General features: G+C 48.8%; 1 protein-coding gene and 1 long non-coding RNA gene across 10 annotated transcripts in view; one reads left to right on the plus strand and one right to left on the minus strand.

Annotated features, from left to right (window-relative positions):
* Atp11a (ATPase phospholipid transporting 11A) overlaps positions 1-21,850 on the minus strand; it is a 108,880-nt gene that overhangs the window by 35,485 nt on the left and 51,545 nt on the right. For all 9 annotated transcript variants that reach the window (XR_005284973.1, XR_005284974.1, XM_038325213.1 and 6 more), the window contains exons 2-12: positions 21,184-21,306; positions 14,785-14,874; positions 14,026-14,106; positions 10,876-10,983; positions 9,798-9,926; positions 8,809-8,912; positions 8,468-8,518; positions 6,311-6,375; positions 5,648-5,729; positions 3,975-4,125; positions 2,909-3,106 (exon numbers count right to left, since the gene is read on the minus strand). Coding sequence is in view for 7 of the 9 variants with exons in the window: in XM_038325213.1 (XP_038181141.1) it covers positions 2,909-3,106; positions 3,975-4,125; positions 5,648-5,729; positions 6,311-6,375; positions 8,468-8,518; positions 8,809-8,912; positions 9,798-9,926; positions 10,876-10,983; positions 14,026-14,106; positions 14,785-14,874; positions 21,184-21,306 (1,182 nt within the window). In the remaining 2 variants the exon portion in view is untranslated. The remainder of the gene's footprint in view (positions 1-2,908; positions 3,107-3,974; positions 4,126-5,647; positions 5,730-6,310; positions 6,376-8,467; positions 8,519-8,808; positions 8,913-9,797; positions 9,927-10,875; positions 10,984-14,025; positions 14,107-14,784; positions 14,875-21,183; positions 21,307-21,850) is intronic.
* LOC119811333 lies at positions 2,136-5,309 on the plus strand. The gene is made up of 3 exons (XR_005284975.1): positions 2,136-2,480; positions 2,991-3,190; positions 3,801-5,309. It is a non-coding gene; the product is annotated as an uncharacterized LOC119811333 (long non-coding RNA).

Here is a 21,850-nt window from a genome sequence, read left to right on the forward strand (position 1 = left end):
GTGTCTGTGCAGCCCAGGATGAGGGGAGCCCTGCTTCTCAAGCAGGACAGCACAGATGAGAGAAGGAAGAACTTTCTCTACGGGGCTGAGAGGTTGAGGCTCCCAGGATGGGAAAAGGTTTACAAGACAGAATACACAAGGAAAAGGGCAGGTATATGTGAATTTGAGATCAGCCTGGTTTACAGAGCTACTTTTAGAACAGTCAGAGCTGTTAGACAGAGAAATTCTCTCTTGAAAAACAAAAACAACAAACAAAACAAAACAATTTTATGTATGTATGAGTGTCTGTGTATGGGCATGCACACATGAGTTCAGATGCCTGTCCAAGCCAGAAGAGTGTGTGGGATCCCTGGGAGCTGGAATTATAAGTGGCCGTGTGCTGCCCTACAAGGGGACTGGTAACCAAACTCGGGGCTCCTGAAAAAGCAGTAAGTGTTCTAACTGCTGAGCCATCTATCCAGTCAAAACCCAGACACAAATCCCACTATTTCTGTTGGCTGGAGACACAAAGGAAGCATGGCTATTACTATTTTAGACAGGTCTGCGGGAGTCTTTAATCCATGGGTCTGACGTTAATGTTAGACTCCAGTGTTACGTGTTTGAGCTCATACCCTTCAACTTTACTGAATTTATTAGTTCTTTTTTAAATTAATTTATTTTTTAAAAGAAAACAAACTATCTTTTTTCATTATACATACCAATCCAAGTTCTCCCTCCCTTCCCACTCCCCATCCATTCCTCAGAGAGGGTAAAACACATGGCTTTGGGGAAGGTTCAAGGCCCTCCCTACTATACCTAGGCTGAGCAAGGTGTACATCCAAAAGAGAATGGGTTCCAAAAAGCCAGTACAAGCAGTAGGGATAAATCCTGTGCCACTGGCAGAGTTCTAATAGTTTCTTGTTGTCTTCAGGGTTTTCTACAGCTCTGCAAACAGGAGCGATCTAACTTTCTTTTCCCTGTTTGTGCGTCTCCTCTCTCCTCCTCTCCTGGGCACCTTTCTGAGGAGCTGAGGAAGAACAGGAGTCCTCTGCTGCTCCTGATCCTGCTGTCAAACCTAGAGGAAGTTTGACATTTCCTGATGGAGTGTGACGCTGGCTACAGGGCTACTATTTGTGACCTGTGTTGTGCTAGGATATGCCTTCTGCTCCTAACTTGCCACAAAACTCCACACCCTCTGAGTCTGTGGATAGTCGCCTGGTCTGTAGGCTTCTGTGACGTGGTGTGGACACTGTCTAATGATCTGTGTGTGACGGCCCATCCTGGCAGGCCAGGGGTAAGCCCCACTGGACGGTGTCGTGGTCATTCTGGTGCTGTTGCTCGTTTGCATCTATGCCCATCGAGGACACTGGTTATCAAACGCATGAGCTGCCCTGCTAGGTACAGACTGTTCACTCAACCACCTGTAGCACATGACACAGGCAGAGACCGCAGAGACAATGTGTCTTTCATGACAGCAGTGACTCCACACCTAACTCCTAGGATGCTGGGAAAGCCTTTCCAGCCTCAGTTTCTCCTCCATATGACAGGGATGGGTGGGCCACACAGGAAAATGTGCAAAGCCCCTGAATGAGGTCTACTCGGAAGGCAGTCACTTCTGCCTCAGACACAGACACTGGCTGGTAGGCAGTGTCTGTTTCACAGACAGAACTGCCATCTTGCACTGCTGTGTACAGGGAGGCATTGGGCACCAGGTGAAGCCACTGCTTTGGGGAGGCACTGACTGGTCCTGACCCCAGTGGCTCAGCACACTGAACACAGGCTGCAGCCTGCCTTGCTCAGGAAAGCACAGTTGAATTCTGGGATGGACTCCAGGTTGGGAGAGACATCCTGTTCCAGGGCATCCCCGTACATTGGCCTAACTGATTTCTAAAGAACAGACCAATGTGTTACGCAGGAGGTGGGGCATGAAATACCCTGGAGGAACACATCAGAAAGCTGGAACCCTGACAGGCAGTGTCCTCTGCAGTAACAGAGGCTTTCCCCAAGGCAGGTAGGGACATGTGCCTGTCAGTCTAGACTGTTTACATGGTATTGATAGGCAACTGCAGGGCAGGTCCAATTCAAATGGATGATTTATTTAATGAATTGCCACATGCCAAGTGGCCCTTCCGGTGACATACGGATGGGAAAAGTCAGAGACTCCCGTGAGGCTGGACGAGATGGAAGGAACCAGTCTCTCTTGGGCATTCTTTCCTATGCAGCAACACTGAGGTCTGCAGTCGGCAGACTCTTACTCTGCGGGACCCTGGTGGCCTCATAGAGAGCACAGACTACAGCTGTGGTGTGCATCAGCGCTGTCCTCACAAGGGGAGGCCCCTGGATGGCTGTCCCAGATGCTGTGACTGTCAGCACATCTGTTGTCTTGTTCTGCACTGCTATGGAAATCATAGCACAGACCTCGCAGGATACCCCGATTCTGAGCTAAAGAACTATGGCTCTGCAGACCACGCATTCATTAACTCTACAACACACCGCCCCAGGTAACTGCCCTAAGTTTCTGTTTGTTCCTCCTGCTTGCGGTGAGGTGAAGTGTCACATATAAAAAGAAGGGAGCAGTGCCTCACAGAAGTGCTGTGAGAGTGGCCTCCTACCACGCTCTGCATTCTTTTAGCTACAAAGCCCAGGATAAGTAAGCAAGCCCTGGGACTGTGCTTATTCCTCTCTGCTAGGGCAATCACCACTTTTTCACATTATAAAGTTAAAAGAACCTTATTGACTGTTATTATGTAAACCACTGTCAGTGTATTTCCACTGCTGCCCTTACTTCTGATTTTCCACCACTGCAGCGTATCTGCAGGCCGAGTGCAAGACCTGCATGAACTGCCAGTAATCGAGGAGAGCCCAGACCACTAGGACATAGTCAATTAGCCTTAGTAGGGCTAAGAAATCAGGCAGAGAAGATACCTACCTGTCCCAACTCCTCGTTTAGATCAGACGTGTTAACCAGAGGCCCTTCCCCCATTTCCTCATCAAACATGTCTTCATCCCAGGTGATGAAGTAGGAGCCAAGGAACTTCTGCATCTCCACTGTGACATACATGGACACCGGGATGATGTAATTGAAGAGGACCATGAAGGCCAGGAAGTCGGTGAAGGCCCTGAGAAACTGAGAGCATTGACTGCATAAGGAAGCGGCAGGTCACATGGAGAGGACAGGAAACCTCAGACTGTCGGCTCCTGCCCCAGTCAGGTAAGTACAAGCACTTTCGCCCGCAAAGACCCACTGGGATCCGCTGTCTGTCACGTCCTGCTGAGGCCAAGAGTAGAATTATATATCTGTGCTGGCGGAGAGATGGGGGGGACAGGGACAGAAGCTCACGCTAACCACACCGTCAGGGATGTGGAGAGGCCATGCTAAGTAGGGCCCAATGGGAATGCCACTTTTGAGTACTCATGATATCCCTCTGTAACTAACAATCCTCAAACTTGGGACGAGATGGGACCTTGCTACACAGTGACTTTCTCTTCAAACTCATGATCCCCAGTCTCCGCCTTTATCTGGGATTACAGGCACGCCCCGCCATACTCAGCTCCGGGGGAACTTCTCTGTATAGTTTATTCCTCTTTGAAGTTATTAGGGACAGCGATCTGTCAGATGGAACACAGCATCATGCAGGGTCTGTGCTAGCACACAGGGCTACCTTTGCACCAGCCCTGATGTGATGTCAGTGCACATGGCTCTGCTCTGAGGCCAGAGCCTTTTGTCCCCAAGTTACCACAAAAAGCAGCATTTATCTCAATGATGTGCTGAGTTTTGGAAATACCAAAATGATTTTGGTCCTTTACACATTTCTTTCCAGGCTTGTCCATTCTAGTACCCAAGGATGGCAGGCAGCTCCCACCCGCCTACACCAGGTGCCAGTGATGGCCTCTGCCTGAAGCAAATTTGCCTTTGTAGTTTCCTGGTGCCATCCTTTTTTGTGTGACAATGGCCTAAGGGCCACCTCCCTCACAGAAGGGAAGTGCTTCCATACCAGATTCCTCTGGCGCTCGGACTCAGTCTTCTGGTTGTACCATGGCTCATCTCGGAAGGGCTCACTCTGCCACACGTACTTCAGCACCGTGTTGATCAGGGCCTTGCTCACCAGGATGCAGAGGTACACGATCAGGAATGTATTCATTGACCTAGAGGGAAACAGCACAGTGCTCCTGGTCTTCCCTCACCATGAAGGGACAGCACAGGGCACTCAGCAATGCCCTGGTGGGCATTGTCCAGCCTGATCCAGGAAGATGAAACTCTAGCTCGTTCACAGCCACCTTTGCCAATGCTCAGGATGCAGGACCAGAGCCACGGGAAGAGAGGGAAAGATACATGCTGCCACATGGCTGATGAACCTTTCCTGAGGTTCCTGAACCACGGGAACTCCAGCCAGAGTCAGCTTAGAGCTTGGTGATTCTCACTCTAGGGTGAGCAATAAGTGAGTGCCAGAGAAGTGCCTGAGGCTGGAACGTGGCTGCACTAACCAAGGGGAGGCAGATTTGGGGCGAGGTCCATGTATCACACCCAGATGTTTGCAAGCAGAACATCCTAGCTGATGAAAAGCTCATCTCTATTCTTACACTTAACACAGCCACAGACAGGCCCAGGGATAGCATCCCTAGCGTTCCTGCCAGTATCCTACTCCTGGTAATTAAATAGCTCCTGCTTCTTCACTCTGTGACATGGAGGCCATCCACACCAAGCAAGGGGCAGAGATGACAAAACCTCAGACTCTACTTTATCCTAAGTCTAAGTTCGTCATGGCAGTTGTCAGGGCTTTACTGTCTAATGAAAAATATTCACTCTGCTCACAGTGACCTCAGTAAACCATATCAGGACACACTTGGTTCCTATCAAGTCCCTGGGATGGAAGGGGCTGAGTATGACCCCCATTTTGAAGTTTGCCTGAATCAATGGCTGGGGATACGAGGCATCTGCGATTGATCTAAAATTAGAACTTGGGGGAAAGACTTACAGGTAGCATGTTAACAGAGGCCATTTATCTCACTGGGAGGAAAGCAAGAAAATCTCCCAAGTAATGGGCTCTGTGGTTAGCAGCTCCAGTCGCTGCAGGAGTGGGCCCCTAGGATACTGTGGGCCCCCTGAGGATGCTGTGGGTTCCCCCAGGACACGTGGGCCCCCTGAGGATGCTGTGGGTACCTCGAGGATGCTGTGGGTCCCCCAGGATACTGTGAATCCCCCAAGGATGCTCTGGGTCCCTGGAGGATGCTGTGGGTCCCCTGAGGACACTGTGGGTCCCCCAAGGATGCTCTGGGTCCCTGGAGGATGCTGTGGGTCCCCTGAGGACACTGTGAGTCCCCCAAGGATGCTCTGGGTCCCTGGAGGATACTGTGAGTCCCCCAAGGATGCTCTGGGTCCCCTGAGGACACTGTGAGTCCCCCAAGGATGCTCTGGGTCCCTGGAGGATGCTGTGGGTCCCCTAAGGACACTGTGGGCCCCCTGAGGATGTTGTGGATACCTCGAGGATGCTGTGGGTCCCCCAGGATACTGTGAGTCTCCCAAGGATGCTCTGGGTCCCTGGAGGATGCTGTGGGTCCCCTGAGGACACTGTGGGTCCCCTGAGGACGCTGCAGGTCCCTCAAGGACATTGCTGCATCTACGGGGACCAGTGATGGCTAGAAGGTGGCAGCAGGGGAGTGGCCTTACTTTTCCACAGCAGATCTCTTTTGGGACTTGGACTGATAGTTCAGAGCCATCTTGGTCTCCATGCCTGTGTAGATAGCCACACCTGGAAGCAGAAGAGTCTGTGAGATGCCCCATGCTATGGAGAAAAGGATGCTCACACAAACAGGTCACATCTCCAACTTAACCAGGAAGTGAGCTTCCCAAGTAAGCTGGATTCCTCACACTCAGGAGTCCTGTGTAAGATCCAATCTTCACATTATATTCTTCAGTCCAAATACTAATATACTGGGCAGCAGGGCACAGTGTATATTTCAAAAGTTATTTCAGTCAATTAAAACAGGAAACGGTGCACTGTCAATGGGAGGTATTAACAGTGACAAGCAGATTTAGAGAACTCTCCTTCATTACAATGATTGGTGAATAGCTTTCTGGATAGAGCTTCATGTTCCTGAGTCATGAACTGAGGAGGTCCTTAACAAGCAAGTCACCATCTTCACTGTCATGGCTCGTGGGTTCAGACTATACCACAATACTCATCTCTCTTAGCAGGTCACCCTGCACCAAGTCTGTAGTATGTTAAGGCATCTAGTGGTCTCTCAGGGTGGGTGATGTAGAGTTTAGTTTGCTAAGCGTGTCCTAGATTTTAGAAATCATTACCAGTGGTTGGCAAATTAAAATATTTACCAAAGATCTTCTCTGTGTTTTTGAGTGTGGCGCCTCTGAGAAGCAGGTTTTCTGATCCTAATGGCCTGGAAGATAAGACCAGAAGTGGTGGGATGCAAGACTAAAATCAATTCAATCATCCTAAGAGGAAGCGGTGTAAGTGTGTATTTGCTCACACTGAGATTACCAAAGTCTACCTGCATAGGACTCCTCTGAGAGGGAGACACTGCCTGTTGGATTGTTTCTAGTCCCGTTTTCCTGGCCCGTCACTCACAGAGGCATTTGAAAGGTCTCAAGGAAGCAGGACACCCCACCCTCAAATAACCAGGAGCCCGAATGCTTCAGTGACATTTCCACAAGAAGCCACAGGCAGAGTCTTCAGATAACATCCCTATCTGCACCACCAGCAACACCCAGACGTGAAAATGGTACCCAGACAGACTACAAAAGAGATCTAAGGGCAGGGCCAGCAGCCCTCTCCCAACACACCTCTAGTGTGAGGGCGGCTGGGCTGTGGGACCTCAAGAAGTTCTGAAAAGGCTAAAACCTTGAGTTTCACTCCTCCTTCAGCTGCTTCTCTGCCATCCTTAGGACTAGGAGACTCCTCCTTAGTGTAAACACATTTTCAAGTGTGAACAGAGGCTATGCCTCTGTGGCCTCTGTGGTGGAAGTTCAGACGCAAAAATTACCCACAGATAGTAGCTGTGAGCCTTTCTTCTAAGCAGTGAGGGGAATTCAAAGCAGTTGAACTAAATGTGTGAGTCCTACTGCTGCATCCTAGTGACCCTAGTGGATCAGAGAGAAGAGCATCCCAGTGTGTCAGAGAAGAGCCCGTTTGCCTTTAATTTATTTACTTACATATCTGTTCTTTAGGGCAGAAATGAACACACAGAATATACACCCTGTGTGGGGCCAGTGTGTTTGGCCAACGTGGCTCAGACTGTGCCTGGAAGTTGCCAGGGAGGGAGGGGCCGTCCGTAAGCTACTCAGGCACCTCCCTGAGGTGGTCGGCGGGCAACAGGCAGGTCCTTTGGTCTGACAGTCGTTGACGACAGTTCCCTGGCTGCCGGGGGCTGTCGGCTTCTGTTAGTAACTTGCTTACAATTCATGTTATAAATGTTATTTAAAACAAATGGCCTCATCTTAAATGGTCTCAAACAGCTCTAACTATAATGTACTTGACAAAATACTTTGCTTCTAGTGTGGACAGACTGAAGAAGAAATATAATTGAATGGACTGGGTATTTGAATGGGGACCAACAAAAGCAAACATTTTCTTCCTGTTTATATTATTTCCAATATTTATAAATACCTTAAAAATCTAAATAACAAACAAACAGCCCTGATGTCGAAAGGCTGAGCTAAAGCTAGTATTAAAACACAAAGTGCATCAGGACCACGGTTCCCAGCTTGGGGCCACAGCTTCAGCTCAGTGTGAAGCTCAGGGTCCATAGTACATGCCCCTCATTTTCGTTGATGGTCACGAGAACCTCATCTGCTCTTTCATCCTAAACAAAATCAGCTCTTCACACTGTCTAGTTTCCAAAGCAATAAAAGACTCCTCTTTGAAAACTAAAGTTATGCTCCCACCCTCCTCTGAGTAAATGCCCTACTAACCTGCTGACAGATGGTGACCACAAAGCCAGGACAAGAGCCTGAATGGTGGCACCAGACTGTGATCCAGCTATTCAGGGGGCTGGGGCAGGAGGATCCAGTGTTCAAGGCCTTTCTAGCTAGTAGCAAGAGAAGGTCTCAAAAATAAGTAACACAAACAAAAAATAATCACTAAAACACATGCTAAGAAGTGCACAGACTGTCCCTTAAAGCAGTTGCTCACGGAGTCCTACGAGAGACGGGCCAGCTACGGAGACTGCAGTGATGGCTAGGGTGGGAACTGTGACTGGTACGTAAAAAGAAAAAAAAAAAAAAAACCTTTTAAATAAAAAAATTAAATAAATAAAAAAAAATCCATGGGCTTCACTGCATTGACAGGCGCAGACAGAACTGCACAGATGAACCCTGCAGACAGAACCCCAGAGTCAACATGGGAGAGGGGATTTGTTGATGAGACAGGACCCTGCCTTCTAAACAGGCGATGTGGAAGAACTCAACAAAGAATGAACACCTAACTAACAAAACAACAAAGAGGATAAAGGCCTGGACTCCCAGAAAACTCACCTTACCACAGGGTCGTTCAGATCGTTGTAAACATTGATGCGCCCCACAAACCTGGCAACAGAAAAGCTCACTTCATTACTCACAGGCCCAGTGGGGCCCCCAGTCTGCACCACAGCTAGCTCATCCCGCTCTGCAGCCGACCAAGGCAGCCTAGCCACTCAGCTCTTCCTCCTTTCTTATCTCCCTTCTCTGATGCGCCACCCACGGCTTAGACATTTCCTAACTCAATTGTAAAGAGCGTAGGCTTCCCTCTGTGCAGCTACTCTGTGGTGCTTGTCCGCAGCCACAGCGACGTCTTCAGCTGTGCACCCATTCCTGCTGGGTCAGTGTGCTCCACTTACTTGTAGAGGTCGGGCTGTGGCTGTTCACACTCGATGGTGGCGTGCAATCCGTCCACATCTTCCTCTGTGTGGAAGCCCTTGGTGTCCTGTACTGCGTAGTGAGTCTGCGGGTGGAGAGGAACCATGAGCTACCTCCAAACCTCATTCCACCTGGCCTCTGACACCCACCCCAGAATCTGGTCTTTATGTGCATCATAAGCTCTACTGTGAGCCTAAGTGAGGGCTACAGAAAGACAAGCCTCTGCTACGGCTTGACTTGGTGAGGAACACGAGCTCTGACTCTTACCCAGAATCCTCATCTGAAAGCAGCAGGGACAAAGGGCAAGCCTGAGACTCCTTTAAACCTGATACTTGATGTGCCTGCCCTGGTAAGAGCTATCAATCGCTGACATGCCCTCCTCTTTTAGGCCAAGTATTGTTTCTAGGAGGTACCAATTGTCCTCCTATCATTGTTTCTATGCAGCTGTTCAGCTATTTGGAACAGAAGGTCCTTCAAATCTGAATTAAGTATGTGCCAACATCCCCAGGAGGTTGCCACTGGTGTCAGGCCACCCTTCAGTACCCAGTGTAGTGGGTCTGAGAACTGCACTTCTAAGAAGATACCAGCGAACACTGTGCTGCTGTTCAGGGCACATGGTCTAGCTAGCACCTATGGGGACTACGGTCAGGTAAAAACATTCTTCCTCCTTTATCCTGGGAGAAGAGGGGAGGGGAAGGAAGAAGAGGGAAGGGAGTGGGAGAGGAGAGGACAGAGGTGTGCCAGCAGCTCTCAGGAGAAGGCACCCTGCACTTCTGCTCATGTTTCTAGTGACAAGTGCTGGAGTGGCGGTGTGACTGAGAGCAAGTAGACAGGCGACCACACATCACCCCACCCCCACAGAGAACTCCATAACCGCAGATATGCTTAGTCTGCGCCCAGGATGTCACATCTGTTGCCAAAGCCCAGTCTGCTAAGACCCCGAGTTGCACCCCAAATCCGGGAACGTTACTTTATGGCTCGACTCTCCATCTAAGCTGGCGGTGGTGACATGGCAGGTCCCATCTGCCCGGTTGCTGGAGAGAAAGATCAGGTCACAGGGAAAGGTCTCATCTTCCTTCACCATGACAATGTCCCCAACCTGCAGGATACAAAGAGAGTGGTCACTGAGAGGCCACGTTTGTGTGACAGCTTACTTCAGGCTGGAACTCACTCTCCTATTGTATCCAGAGGGTGCTATGACACCATCATGGTGCCTTATGAAATGATAACATGATTCTAGGAAAGACCCACGCCGAGGCTTTCTGTCGAGCCAAAGCCTTTCTGGGTCCCGTGGGCCACTAAAGACCACAGCAGCTGTAGGGAACATCAGGAAAACTGTCACAATGAAAGCAGAGAAAAATCCAACAGAAGGGAAGGCTCTCCTGGAAGCAGTAGTACATGAAAGGGCATTTATGCATCAAACATGTTTAAAATAAACATGTACACAGCCACATATCAATAGATCAGTAAGTGGAATGGGGCTAGCAAACACACATGTGTCTTTGATCCTTGCGGGTGGGGTGCTGTTCTACCGTAGATGGTGGTTGGGCGCTGTGACCACATCCTGAGACACCTTCTGACCTCAAGCTCAACAGCTGGCTGGTGTCAGGCTGGGGAGAAGTTCATCCTATACCAGGGCGGGCTGAACTCCCCGACTGTGGCAGACTGCTGTCCGGGATATGGTCAGGACAGATAGCAGAGCTGCCTAAGAGGGAAGGGGTGGAGTACCAGGAGGACGAGAGACAGGAAGAGAATGAGTCCAGATTTACACTCAGATGATGGCTGAAGCTAGAGCTGGGCTGTGACCCAGAGACAGGGTGAAAAGCCATCCTCTGTCTGCACATACACAAGGGCTTCCAAGTGGCCAGCACAGGCAGAAAGCAAGCTGCTCCAACGACTTAAACCACTCAAATATTCAGCGAAATGAGACAGGGCGGTGTGGCTACCCAACAACGGGTACATTAATGGCCGACCTGCTTTGAAAAGTTACTTTAAAAATGATTCTGAGAAACACTGGTGAACCAGGCAGATGCGGACACGCCACTTACTCTCAGCTTCCGACTCTGCTTCCGGACCAGCTTGCCATGCTGAATGAAGTGCACGGGACACTGGTTCATGGCATTGTCCGCCTTGTGACGAAGCCAGTCTTCATAACCCTAAAGCCAAACAAGGAGAGAAGATGTGTTTGAAGTAATTATGGCAAAGTATGGTCTAGCCTGGGGTTTCCTTACATCTCCCTGGTCCTTATGGCTGGTCATTCTCACACCAACTATGTTTCTGCAGTTAAAACGGATAAAAGCTTTGTATGTCGACTTCCACAGAAACCCAGGACCTATCCTCAGGAAAAGTTCCTCCACAGGAAACATCTCCATCAAAAGATGAGCCAGGATACACGATTCTGCAATGACAAAGTCCCCACAGTGCTCGGCAGTCCCCAGGTACTGACAGTGTCTGCCAACCACGCTCACTCCACCTGCTCTGTGGATTTTCAAGCATGACCTAATGGGTCTGAAACAGAGGCAAACTGTTCTCAAACCTGCATTTCCAGATGGCTACCAAGTGAGCAATAAGAGATAAACTAACAGCAAGTAACTGTACTTCTTTTTTTTTTTAAATTATTGTTTTAGATAAGATCTCTGTCCTGGTTTTAAGTTTTGTTTTCTTTTCTCTCTCTCTCTCTCTCTCTCTCTCTCTCTCTCTCTCTCTCTCTCTCTCTCTCTCCCTTTCAACTTAATATATGCTAGAGTTATTGAAAAAAATTCTTCCATAAGATTGGCCTATAGGCAATTGTTGGGCATTTTCTTGACCAACAATTGATGTAGAAGGGTCCAGCTCACTTGGGTGGTGCCACACCTGGGCACGAGGTCCTAACTTGTATTAAAAAAAAAAAAAAAAAAAAAAAAAAAAAAAACAGACTGAGCAATGTGGAGATGTCCACACCTGTCAGAAGTCTCCAGGGTGAGTCTCGAGGCCAGACACCTGCAGCACATACTGCTGGGTAGCTGCGCTGTTCTTTCGGGGAAAGAATTTACTTCAAAACCAACATTGTGCAAATCACCCAGATGCCTCAAATGAAAAGGTGAATGCTAAACACTGAAATGCAAATTCCCAGTGCTCTGACAGGAGGTCTAGAGCACGCGACGCGGGCGACGGACACTCCTTTCCCTAGTTACAAATGACTGTCAGTCCATGGAAAGATCCCAACCTTGTTGGCATCAGGGACCTGTGCGTAAGACACTGCCAGGCACACACTGAGAGAGCTATGATGGGCCAAATGCATTTGCTGGCTATCAGGGACCCGTGTGTAAGGCACCACCAGGCACACACTGAGAGAGCTATGATGGGCCGAATGCATCAAGCATCAGTGGCAGAGTCTGCAGACCACAGGCAGATGTTTTGCCGGGAGACATCTGGCCAGTTCTTTGGAGGTTTAGAGCAATTCTACCTGTGAAATACCCCCAGAATTAAGGATCTAAATCCACCAATCGATGTCCATCCACAGACATAATATACACAATTATTAATTAAAAATAAGCACAAAGGGGCAGGAAGTGGGATAATCAAAATAAACAAATATATAAAGAGCCAGGAACAAAGAGCAAATCAGTGTCCACACAAATGCTCTGAGCAGTGTGCTTCAGCAATGCTAAGAGCACCAAATGCCCATAGACAGACTGTGGGATAAGGTGATGGGGGGGGGCGGGGTCCTAAGCACACACACACCCCAGAGTATTCTCACTGATGACACAGACTGGAACTCTGACATGCCACCGTGTGGGTAAACCTTGAGAACATTATGCTACCTAAAAAAGACCAGTTGGAAAAGTGTGTCCCGAGGCTTTTGCAGATAGTCACTGAGAAAGCACTCCCTTCTGGGGTCAGCAGAGGCACATGCCAAGCAGGGCTGGGAAGCTGGACAACATACTAGACTGCTCTGGTCGGCTCACAATGTACAGACCTACTTTCCTCTCCCATTAACGGCAGAAAAGTAGTGACTGATTCTAACTCATTTCAGCCTGAAGCAGAACCTACTTTCCACAGCCTTACCCTCCCTATGAGTTAAGTGAAACAAATCACTTTGAGTGAAGGCGAACCCTTGTTGGTAGCATGGGCACCTGACTTCCTGCTTTTGAGATTTTTTTTTAATTAAAAAAAATTGAACAAACATTTTTAAAAAGTGACAATTTGATTTTACAATTTATGCAAAAAATGAAAGGGTTGAGGCCAAAAATAACAGTTGTTCCATCTATACACTCATCTTCAAAACTTTACTACAAACCTACAGTAATGAAGCCAGTGTATAAGAAAGTCTCGTGATGGAGATGTATCAGTTGAACAAATTCAGTATAGATACAACACTTAAAATGTGGAAAAGGGTCTTTCATCAACTGTTATTGAATACCCACATGCAGAATAAACACATAGACAATCCAGCTTACATACTGTATCATATTCAAAATTAGCATGAAACATTACCTAAATTAATAACTAAAATTATAAAACTTTTGAGGAAATGCTAGGGTAAATTTTAAGGCACTGAAATTATGTCTCAATCTTTGCTGTGCTGTCTTATAGCTAATGTTAGCTCAGCAAGTGAGAAAGGAATTCCCCCGACACACTCACACAAAACAAATAAATACATTACCCAATGGAAAGGCGTGTTAAAGGAATACAGAATCTAACCGAATGAAACAGTAATGACTAAAGCAAGAACAATTTAAACATTGAAGCATTATTGGATTATAGCGCAAAGTTTAAAATAAATACTTATAAATCCATATTGATATGAGTAAACCACGGGCTAAAAGTAAATGGGCATCAGACAAATCTTCCTTGAATAAAAACCTGAAACATTTACATACGTGGTGACGGAGGAGACGAAGCACAAATGTTAGGCTGTGCTTGGTAACCTGTTCCAAAGCACAGCGTGAAAGAGGGGGGGCTAAAGGACTTCACGGTAAGGAAATAGCAGGCAGCTGTACCGCAGGTGGATGATGGAGTCTGGCTGACATCCTTGCAGGAAGTCAAATTGATGGCACAGACTTTTGATTTTAAAAAATGGCATGGCACATCTGCAGTCAGCCCTCAGAAACCTAACCCCAACCTAACTATGAAAAGATGAAACACGCCATGCTGCACAGGACCTCGAGCCACAAGAAAGCACAGGCGAGTGAGTGTCTGGCCTGTGAGAGTCTTACCTGCTTGATGGCTGTAACAGTGATGACGAAGAAGAGAGGGAGCCCGCTCGTCACTGGACTTGTGGGTGTGTCGATGATCAACTGTGAGAACAAGAGCCAGGGAGTCACCTCGAAAACCCCTCAGACCGTGGGCTGGCCTGGCAACACGCCTTCTCCCATGCCAGCTTCCACCTACCTAAAGCACTTTGCTGGTGCCCTCCTTGCCCTGCAACCTGGGCAAGAGGGACACCGCCCTATCCTAGTGACTATCATGCTGAGGGAGACTCCTTAACTAAGGGGTGTGGCTAAGGAAGCCGGGTCAGCCGGTGGCAAGGGCACACGCGTGACTCTGGATACACTGGTTCATTTAGTCCATTCTGCAGGTGCCACACTTGAGTTAGTTCTGACAGAGCCCATGCTGGGGAGATTTTACAGTCGTTTATAGCCATACTTAGAATAGTTTAGAGAAATGTAACATGGCTGTTCACAGAGTACAATCCACCAGCTGCTGCTCCCTGCCCACACCCTTGCTGGGCCTTGCCTCTCTGTCTCTCTGGATGCACATCTGCTTTGCATTTTCTGAGTACTAAGAATGAGCAAATGGAGATGCCAGGTGTGGCTGGAGACCTTGTGCTGTCTCCTCTGGGGCTGGAGTCAGAGAACCCAAGAATGAATGGCAGATGAGGGGTGTCACATCCTTGCTAATTTTAAGTGATTGTAGGTCACTTACTTGAGAAACAAATGACATTTACTGAGACCGTGAGCCAGGGCCTTCCTTACCTGCACCAGGAAGATGATGAGAAAATAAAAGTTGGCTATTCTTCTGAACTGTTCAAAGAGGTTCTTGGGTATGAAGTTCCAAAATGTGTACTGTGTAAAACAAAAGCAAAAGCCACTTATGCCGTGTTCTACTACATAGGAACAGGGTGGGGGAGTGCAGAGTGGAAAATGTTCAGTTTTAGATACAAACTCACCAGAATTTAGATTATTGACATTTTGCCAATGTTGTACACTGTCAAGCTGCTAAGACAGAGGGTAGGTACCCTCTGAAGTAATCACATCCAAATGCCCCCGGCCAATCAGGTCAAGGGAGAAAGCAAAGCACTCAGCAGTGGTTACTGTGTATGTATAGAGCATTTCAACATTCAGGGGCCCAGTGGAGACTTGGCACAACTCTTGCCAGAGTAGCCACTTCCTGAGTCTTCTCATCTCTCCTCCTTTGTCCAGTACAACGGGGAGATGTGGCAGAAGGCACAGAGTCTGAGCTGCCTGGAGACAGCTTCCCTGATGGCAGGGTAGGGTGTCCATGCTGCAGGGTGCTGCATCTGTCTGCAGCCACATGCAAGGGCCTTTGCTGTGTTTGTAGGGTGAGGAAAGAGGGTGATTCCCACACTCTGTGTTCTCCAAACTGACCACTCTGTGCCGAGGTCCCACACTCCGTGTTCTCCAAACTGACCACTCTGTGCCAAGGAACAGTGCTGCCCTCACCATGCCCATTTTATGTGTCACTATCCACAGTCACTTGCCTTTCCACATGAGTTTAGAAGTATGAGGAGACTCTCAGAGTCACTGGCGGAGACTCTGCAGATCATGTCAATGGGATGAATGTCTTAATGCCCTCTCCTGCCCATGAGCACTGCTTTCTCAGGAAGCAGTAAAGACACAAGCCCTCTGTAATGGCGGTATCTCTGTGTGTCCTTCTTCTCTCACATTTCTGGGATGAACATAGGATTTTTTTAATATATTTTGTTTTTTATACAATTCCCCCACCAAATGGAATTCATATTTTTGTTATTATTATTTTGGTTTTTCTGACAATGTTTCTCTGTGTAGCCTTGGCTGTCTGGAACTCACTCTGTAGACCAGCTGGCTTCTAACTTGTGGAGCTCCACCTGCCTCTGACTCCCGAGTCCTGCCTGGGATTAAAGGCAAACAAAATGATTTTTAGGCCCCATTCTATGAAGTCAACTTTATTTCCAAGCCAAGATTCATCACTTACACATTAGTTAATCAAAATAGTCCCAGCACCCACAACCAGCAGCTCACAACTGCCTCTAACTCCAGCTCCAGGGATCTGATACCCTCTTTTGGCCTCCACAGGTACCTGTACCCACACATATACATTTCTCTATACACACACACACATAATCCAGCACTTAGGAGGCAGAAGCAGGTGGATCTCTTTGAGTTCACGATCAGCTTGGTCTACATAGTAAGTTCCATGACAACCAGGGCTATATAGGAGACCCTGTTTTTTTAAAAAAAAAATCCCCTAAATTTCTATAATATGTTACTTAGTAACAAAGTCATATAGATGGAAACCCAATGTTTCTGCTATTGAAATATTTACAGTGACAATCATTTGACATCAGGATTTTTTTTTCAAAATGATCTCAGAGGATAAAGGGGAGAGACAGGTACAGCAGCCAGCACACAGTTCAATATGGGGTGACCAACCACTTGCTGTATATGGGGAAGAGCTTTAATATGTTTCTATTTTTATAATTTTTTTAAAAGCTGGGAACATGGTTCAGTAACAGAGCACTTGACTAACATGTACAAGGTGTTGGATTCAACTCCCAGTATTACAATGAGTAAATAAATAAATATTTTTTATTTGGAAGTCCTGGTAGAATCTTTCCAAACACACCGATGATACTCTATCAGTCAATGAAGAAAGATTTATTTGGAAATAAAGAAAAGGATCAAAATCTGGAAGAGACCATGCGCCTCTGACATGTCTACATAATAGAGGAGAGCTTGGGATTTATGAAGCAGGCCAACATGGAAGGAAAATCCTGAGCTGTAGCAGCCACGAAACACAGGTGGCTTTACGGTCATAGTCGGAGGTTTCGCGGTAGCTGCTAAATGAAAGTCTTCATGACTGTGTTGCGGTGTGGCTGAAGTGGGTCTGTGGGCTGTCCCTGGAGGAGGTGAGTGGGACACAGCAGGTGACCCTGGTGTACACAATGCATTTCCATGCAGAGGGCCATGTGCATGTCTGGACCTGTGGTCCCTGAATGTTACTGTTCTACCATGAGATTCTACCATGTGCCAGAGAACAAGGACTGCTCTGCAGACCACCACCATGAAGACCACGCCATGGCTGAGAACCATCAGCTTTGCAATCCCATGGTTCACAAAATGTTAATCAGTTATTACTGCTGACTACATATACCACAAAAATCAATGAGATAATTTAAATGTCCATAAACGTGTGACGCCTCTATAACAGAGAAAACAAGGGGCTGGAGAGGTGGCCCAGTCAGTCAATAAACTGCCTGCCATGCACACATGAGGACCAGAGCTTGGATTCCCAATACCCAACAAATAGTAAGGCACAGAAGTGCCAGTCACAACCCCAGCAAGGAGGTGGAGACAGGGAGACCCTGGAACCAGCCAGTCCAATCAGTTAGTAAGCTACGGGTTCAGGGGGAGACTGTCAAAAAAAAGGTGGAGTGTCACTGAGGCGGACACCCGACTCTGACCTATGGTTTTCACGTGTACATGCACGTATGTGCACATGTGCAGCCCATAACTGGAGCACTTTATTGTGAGAGCTGGAACCAGCAATGTGATAGCAGCAGGCCAGCCACATCTTTTATCTCGCTGCTCTGTGCTTGTCTACGTCTTTGTGGAGACCGTGGAGACACAATGCCTCACTGCCATCCACACTCACGTATCGAGTTCTATCTCCACTCTCAGATCAGCGGTGGAAAGTAGCCCAGCCTGGAAAAGTCTGTTATCACTGACGGGGGAGGGGAACAAAGCGGCTGCTGTGAAGGGGCTGTAAGAGGGCTGGGGAAAAGGAGGAGGTCACAGCATCTTCTTCTCCCGTGAGGATGTCTTGAGGCAGGTTGAACTCCAAGAGATAGTTAATAAGCCCTGCTTCCTCACACTCATGGAGACTTTAGGCCAGGGTCCACTGATTATCTGGCCTCATCCTGAGCAGATCATCCTGCTAGCCTCTCTGTATTCACACTGAGCAGAACATTCCCACTGACCTCTCTGTGTTCACACTGAGCAGAACATGCCCACTGACCTCTCTGTGTTCACACTGAGCAGAACATGCCCACTGACCTCTCTGTGTTCACACTGAGCAGAACATGCCCACTGGCCTCTCTGTGTTCACACTGAGCAGAACATGCCCACTGGCCTCTCCATGTTCACACTGAGCAGAACATGCCCACTGGCCTCTCCATGTTCACACTGAGCAGAACATGCCCACTGACCTCTCTGTGTTCACACTGAGCAGAACATGCCCACTGGCCTCTCCGTGTTCACACTGAGCAGAACATGCCCACTGGCCTCTCTGTATTCTGTCATAGAGCAGTGGTACCCCTGCCGACATGTTTCATGTGCATACAGTCCCCTGCTCCCCTGGGTGTGCCAATCTCTGGCTTTCTGTCCCTGGCCTGGAAGATGGCTCACAGAAGTCCTACCTATTCTATGTTGTCATAAGTAGTCATGGGACACACCGGGAGGAACGAGGCATTCTTCTGCTCTGCCAGCAGCCACGAAATAAGAAGGTCCCAGAGTGTCAGCCGTTATCCACTGGAGATGGATCCAGCCCACAGGCCTGTACCTGACTACCCCGCAAAAGCACAGAACCAGATGCTGGCCCGTAACCAGCTCGCATGGAGTCAAGGTACCACTGTCTGTTGTGACCAGGAAAGGGCTGTCAGTGACAGGAAGTCTCAATGCTACCTACACAAGACTGCTGGTGTTGGGAGATGATGGCCCTGCAGAAGGAAGGTATGGCTGAAGGTCACTTATGTTCCCTGTGGTCACTGACATGTTCCTGCCCCTAACCTTAGTTTCTTCATAATAAGTTGTAACCTCAGAAGGTTGCTCAGTGTTTAAGCGACATGGTAAATATGGAAGTCATTTGTGTAAACATCCATTGATAAAACAATATATCCAAAGTGGCAGAGGTAATCAGTTTCACAATAATCAGAAACAGTCTGGCTTTCCTGAGCATATGGGGCAGGGGCAGCAGGCAGTACTGGTGGAGCCAGTATTTACTTTGGCAACCTCCTGAAGGCAAAGCAAGGATCCCTGCTTTCATGCCTCAGGACCATTCTGGACAAGGCAATGAGCAGCACTGTTCTTGAGACCAGTCTCCCCAGACATAGGGCAGGGGACCTCATGTGTGGCCAGAGGCCATCTCTCTTTTTCCATGAGAATGAGTCCCCACAGCTGAAATGGAAACTCTGGTTAACCGCTGCCACTAGTGACGACACCCCTGCCTGTACACAGGTTGGGGCTTTAATGCAACGGTAGGCACGCTGAGACCTTCCTGCAACAAATACTGTCACTGCCCTCTGTTAACCAAACTGCTAGGCTCTGAGGCACTCTGACATTTCTAAGGTAGAAACAAACAGCCTTGCATGCACGGACACACTACTGTAGGCATAATCTACAGAGCCTTTGTACACTGTTGAACAACTTAGCACTTCCCATGCACCTGAGCTCCTATTTAAGCAACAATTATAAATTCCCGGCGATGCCTCACAGACTTGCACTTCGGGTTGCATAAGCCCAGTGTCAGGGGAGGCCCAGAGCCCCTCCTCCTGTCCAAGGGCCAGGCTGTGCGTACTTTCCGGAGACATCTCTGGCTACTTGTCACTGAGATGAGGCACTGGTGTGCCACAGGTGCTCACTCCTCACGCCGAGAGCCTGCTAGGAGGCTCTATGGGCTCAAGTGGTTCTGCCAATTCCTGGCCTGTCCTCCCTCTGGCCACTCTCTGCCAAGAGTGTTGACTTAATCCTGTTGGTTCCTGCTCAAAAGATTCCTGGTATGAAGGAGCCTCTCTAGGAGAAATTGCTCCTGAACACCCCTGGGAACTGCAATTCCCACACAACCTCTCTGTGGATTTCCTTTCCAGAAAACAAGGAGGCTGTGGTAGTTCCTGTTCTCCAGGGACAGGAACAGAAGATAAAGCCTCTCAGAGTCAACGTGGGCAACAGGCCACAAATGGCTGAAAGCAAAGGAGTGAGGATGGAGCTCCCTGGCTCTCTAAACCCTGCTCTAAGAGAGTCCAGTCAGGATGCTCAGCTCTTCACAAGCACCCTATACAGCCTGGGCAGACATGTCTATACACAGATGGCGCGCGCGCACACACACACACACACACACACACGGACACACGGACACACACGGACACACGCATTGCATGCACACACATGGTAGGGTGATACTGGGTCTGTCAGTGGAGGACTCACCTTCCCAGAGAGGTGGGATGGGAGGTGTGCTTGTGGACAGGGTTTCTCTGTCAGCTGTCTCTTCATTATCCAGCCCGTGTCACCTCAGGGAACACTCGTGTGGTGGGTTTTACTAAGGAGTGTATTTTACTTGCCTGTGTTGTGCTTCTGGACAAAAGCTATTACAAATACTTTAATGCTCTGTTACAAAATAAATAACTGTATTTTAAAAAAATCTTACAGAAGCTAACCTTTAGGGTCATAAAATCTTCTCAACAAATGCAGGGCTCTGAGTTCAAAGGAGAGCTCAGCTGACCTCATAGCACACGCACAGTAGCAGCTGTGGTGCAAGCGGCTCCTTCAGAGAGCGGTGTATTCCCCAACAGCCAGGTGCCCGTTACACCTGTAGGTAGGCCCTACCCGTGTCTCAGAACATTTGGGTGTCACGTACATATCTGCACCTTGGCCACACACACTCACACACCCAAACACGGTACGCACATGCAACACATGCAATGCACACACAGTGTACAGACATGTTACACAAATGCATGTTTTGGGGGATGTCTGCTCCTCATCTGGGACTCACGTTCATCCTCTTGTCTGAAATCACCGAGGAGACCCAGCTGCACTCTTCCTCCCTGTCTGTGGCACTGTGCTGGCAGTCCACAGCCAGGTGGTGGATGGGGAAGGGGCAGCACTGAGATGGGACTCACACCTTACACTTCAAGTCTGAACCTCTGCTGGGGGAGACTAAAGAGGAGTGGAGAGGGTGAGGCCCAGCAAAGCACCCTGACAGCCCTGTAGGAGCGGAGCAGTGCTGCCTGGCACGGGGACAGCAGTCAGAAGCACTGTGACTGCCGGGAGAGCAGTGACTGCCGAGGGCAGCTGCACAGGAGCACCAGTGCTGCTCAGAGGTGCTGTCCTTTGTGCAGCCTCCCTCGGGTAGAAACTCTGAGCAGAAAGTGAGGCTACCTTGGAGGAGACGATTCTGTTGTCGGGGTATCTCTGTGGAATGTAGGCCTCTGCCCCTGGAGGGGGCTCCTTGTGTCCCACGTAGATGGTCCGACTGTCCACCCAGTTCTCTTCTCCTGCACACTGTGGAGAGAAGCGCGCGTCAGCACGGGCAGAGAGCCTGGAGTGCAGACCCTCCCCACCGTGCTGCCACACTGAAACAGAGACCATCCTGATGTCCTGGAGGCCACATGCGGCTCCCGGGTTCCCTACCATAGCCTGGACATGGCTGGCTTAGCCCTACAGGTGAGGGACTTGAGTTCTACCCAAATCCCCAGGCAGACACTGACACGGTGAGTGGCTATCTGCTCAGGGAGAGGCCCAAAGCACTCTCACACGGGGCATCGACAGGAGCCACATGAGGCAGGGGGATTGTGCTTTTCAAATAAGTGGTCAGCTGCCAGACACAGAACACTGCATCACCTTCCTGGGTGGCCTCTGCTGCTGGGGGAACTCCCCGTTCACAGCCAGTGAGGGTACTGCCTAGCAGCCTGGCTCCTGTGTTCTGTTCCAGCCACATACTTCCTGGCTCTCTCTCCAGTCTTTTTATACACCAGTCCCTCTGATCAGATACCTGCTTGCTGAGGCCATGAAGCCCTTCCCATTTGCCCCATACTATGCTGCAAGA

This window comes from Arvicola amphibius, chromosome 4 (assembly GCF_903992535.2).
Source record: "Arvicola amphibius chromosome 4, mArvAmp1.2, whole genome shotgun sequence".
NCBI classification, from domain to species: Eukaryota; Metazoa; Chordata; class Mammalia; order Rodentia; family Cricetidae; genus Arvicola; species Arvicola amphibius.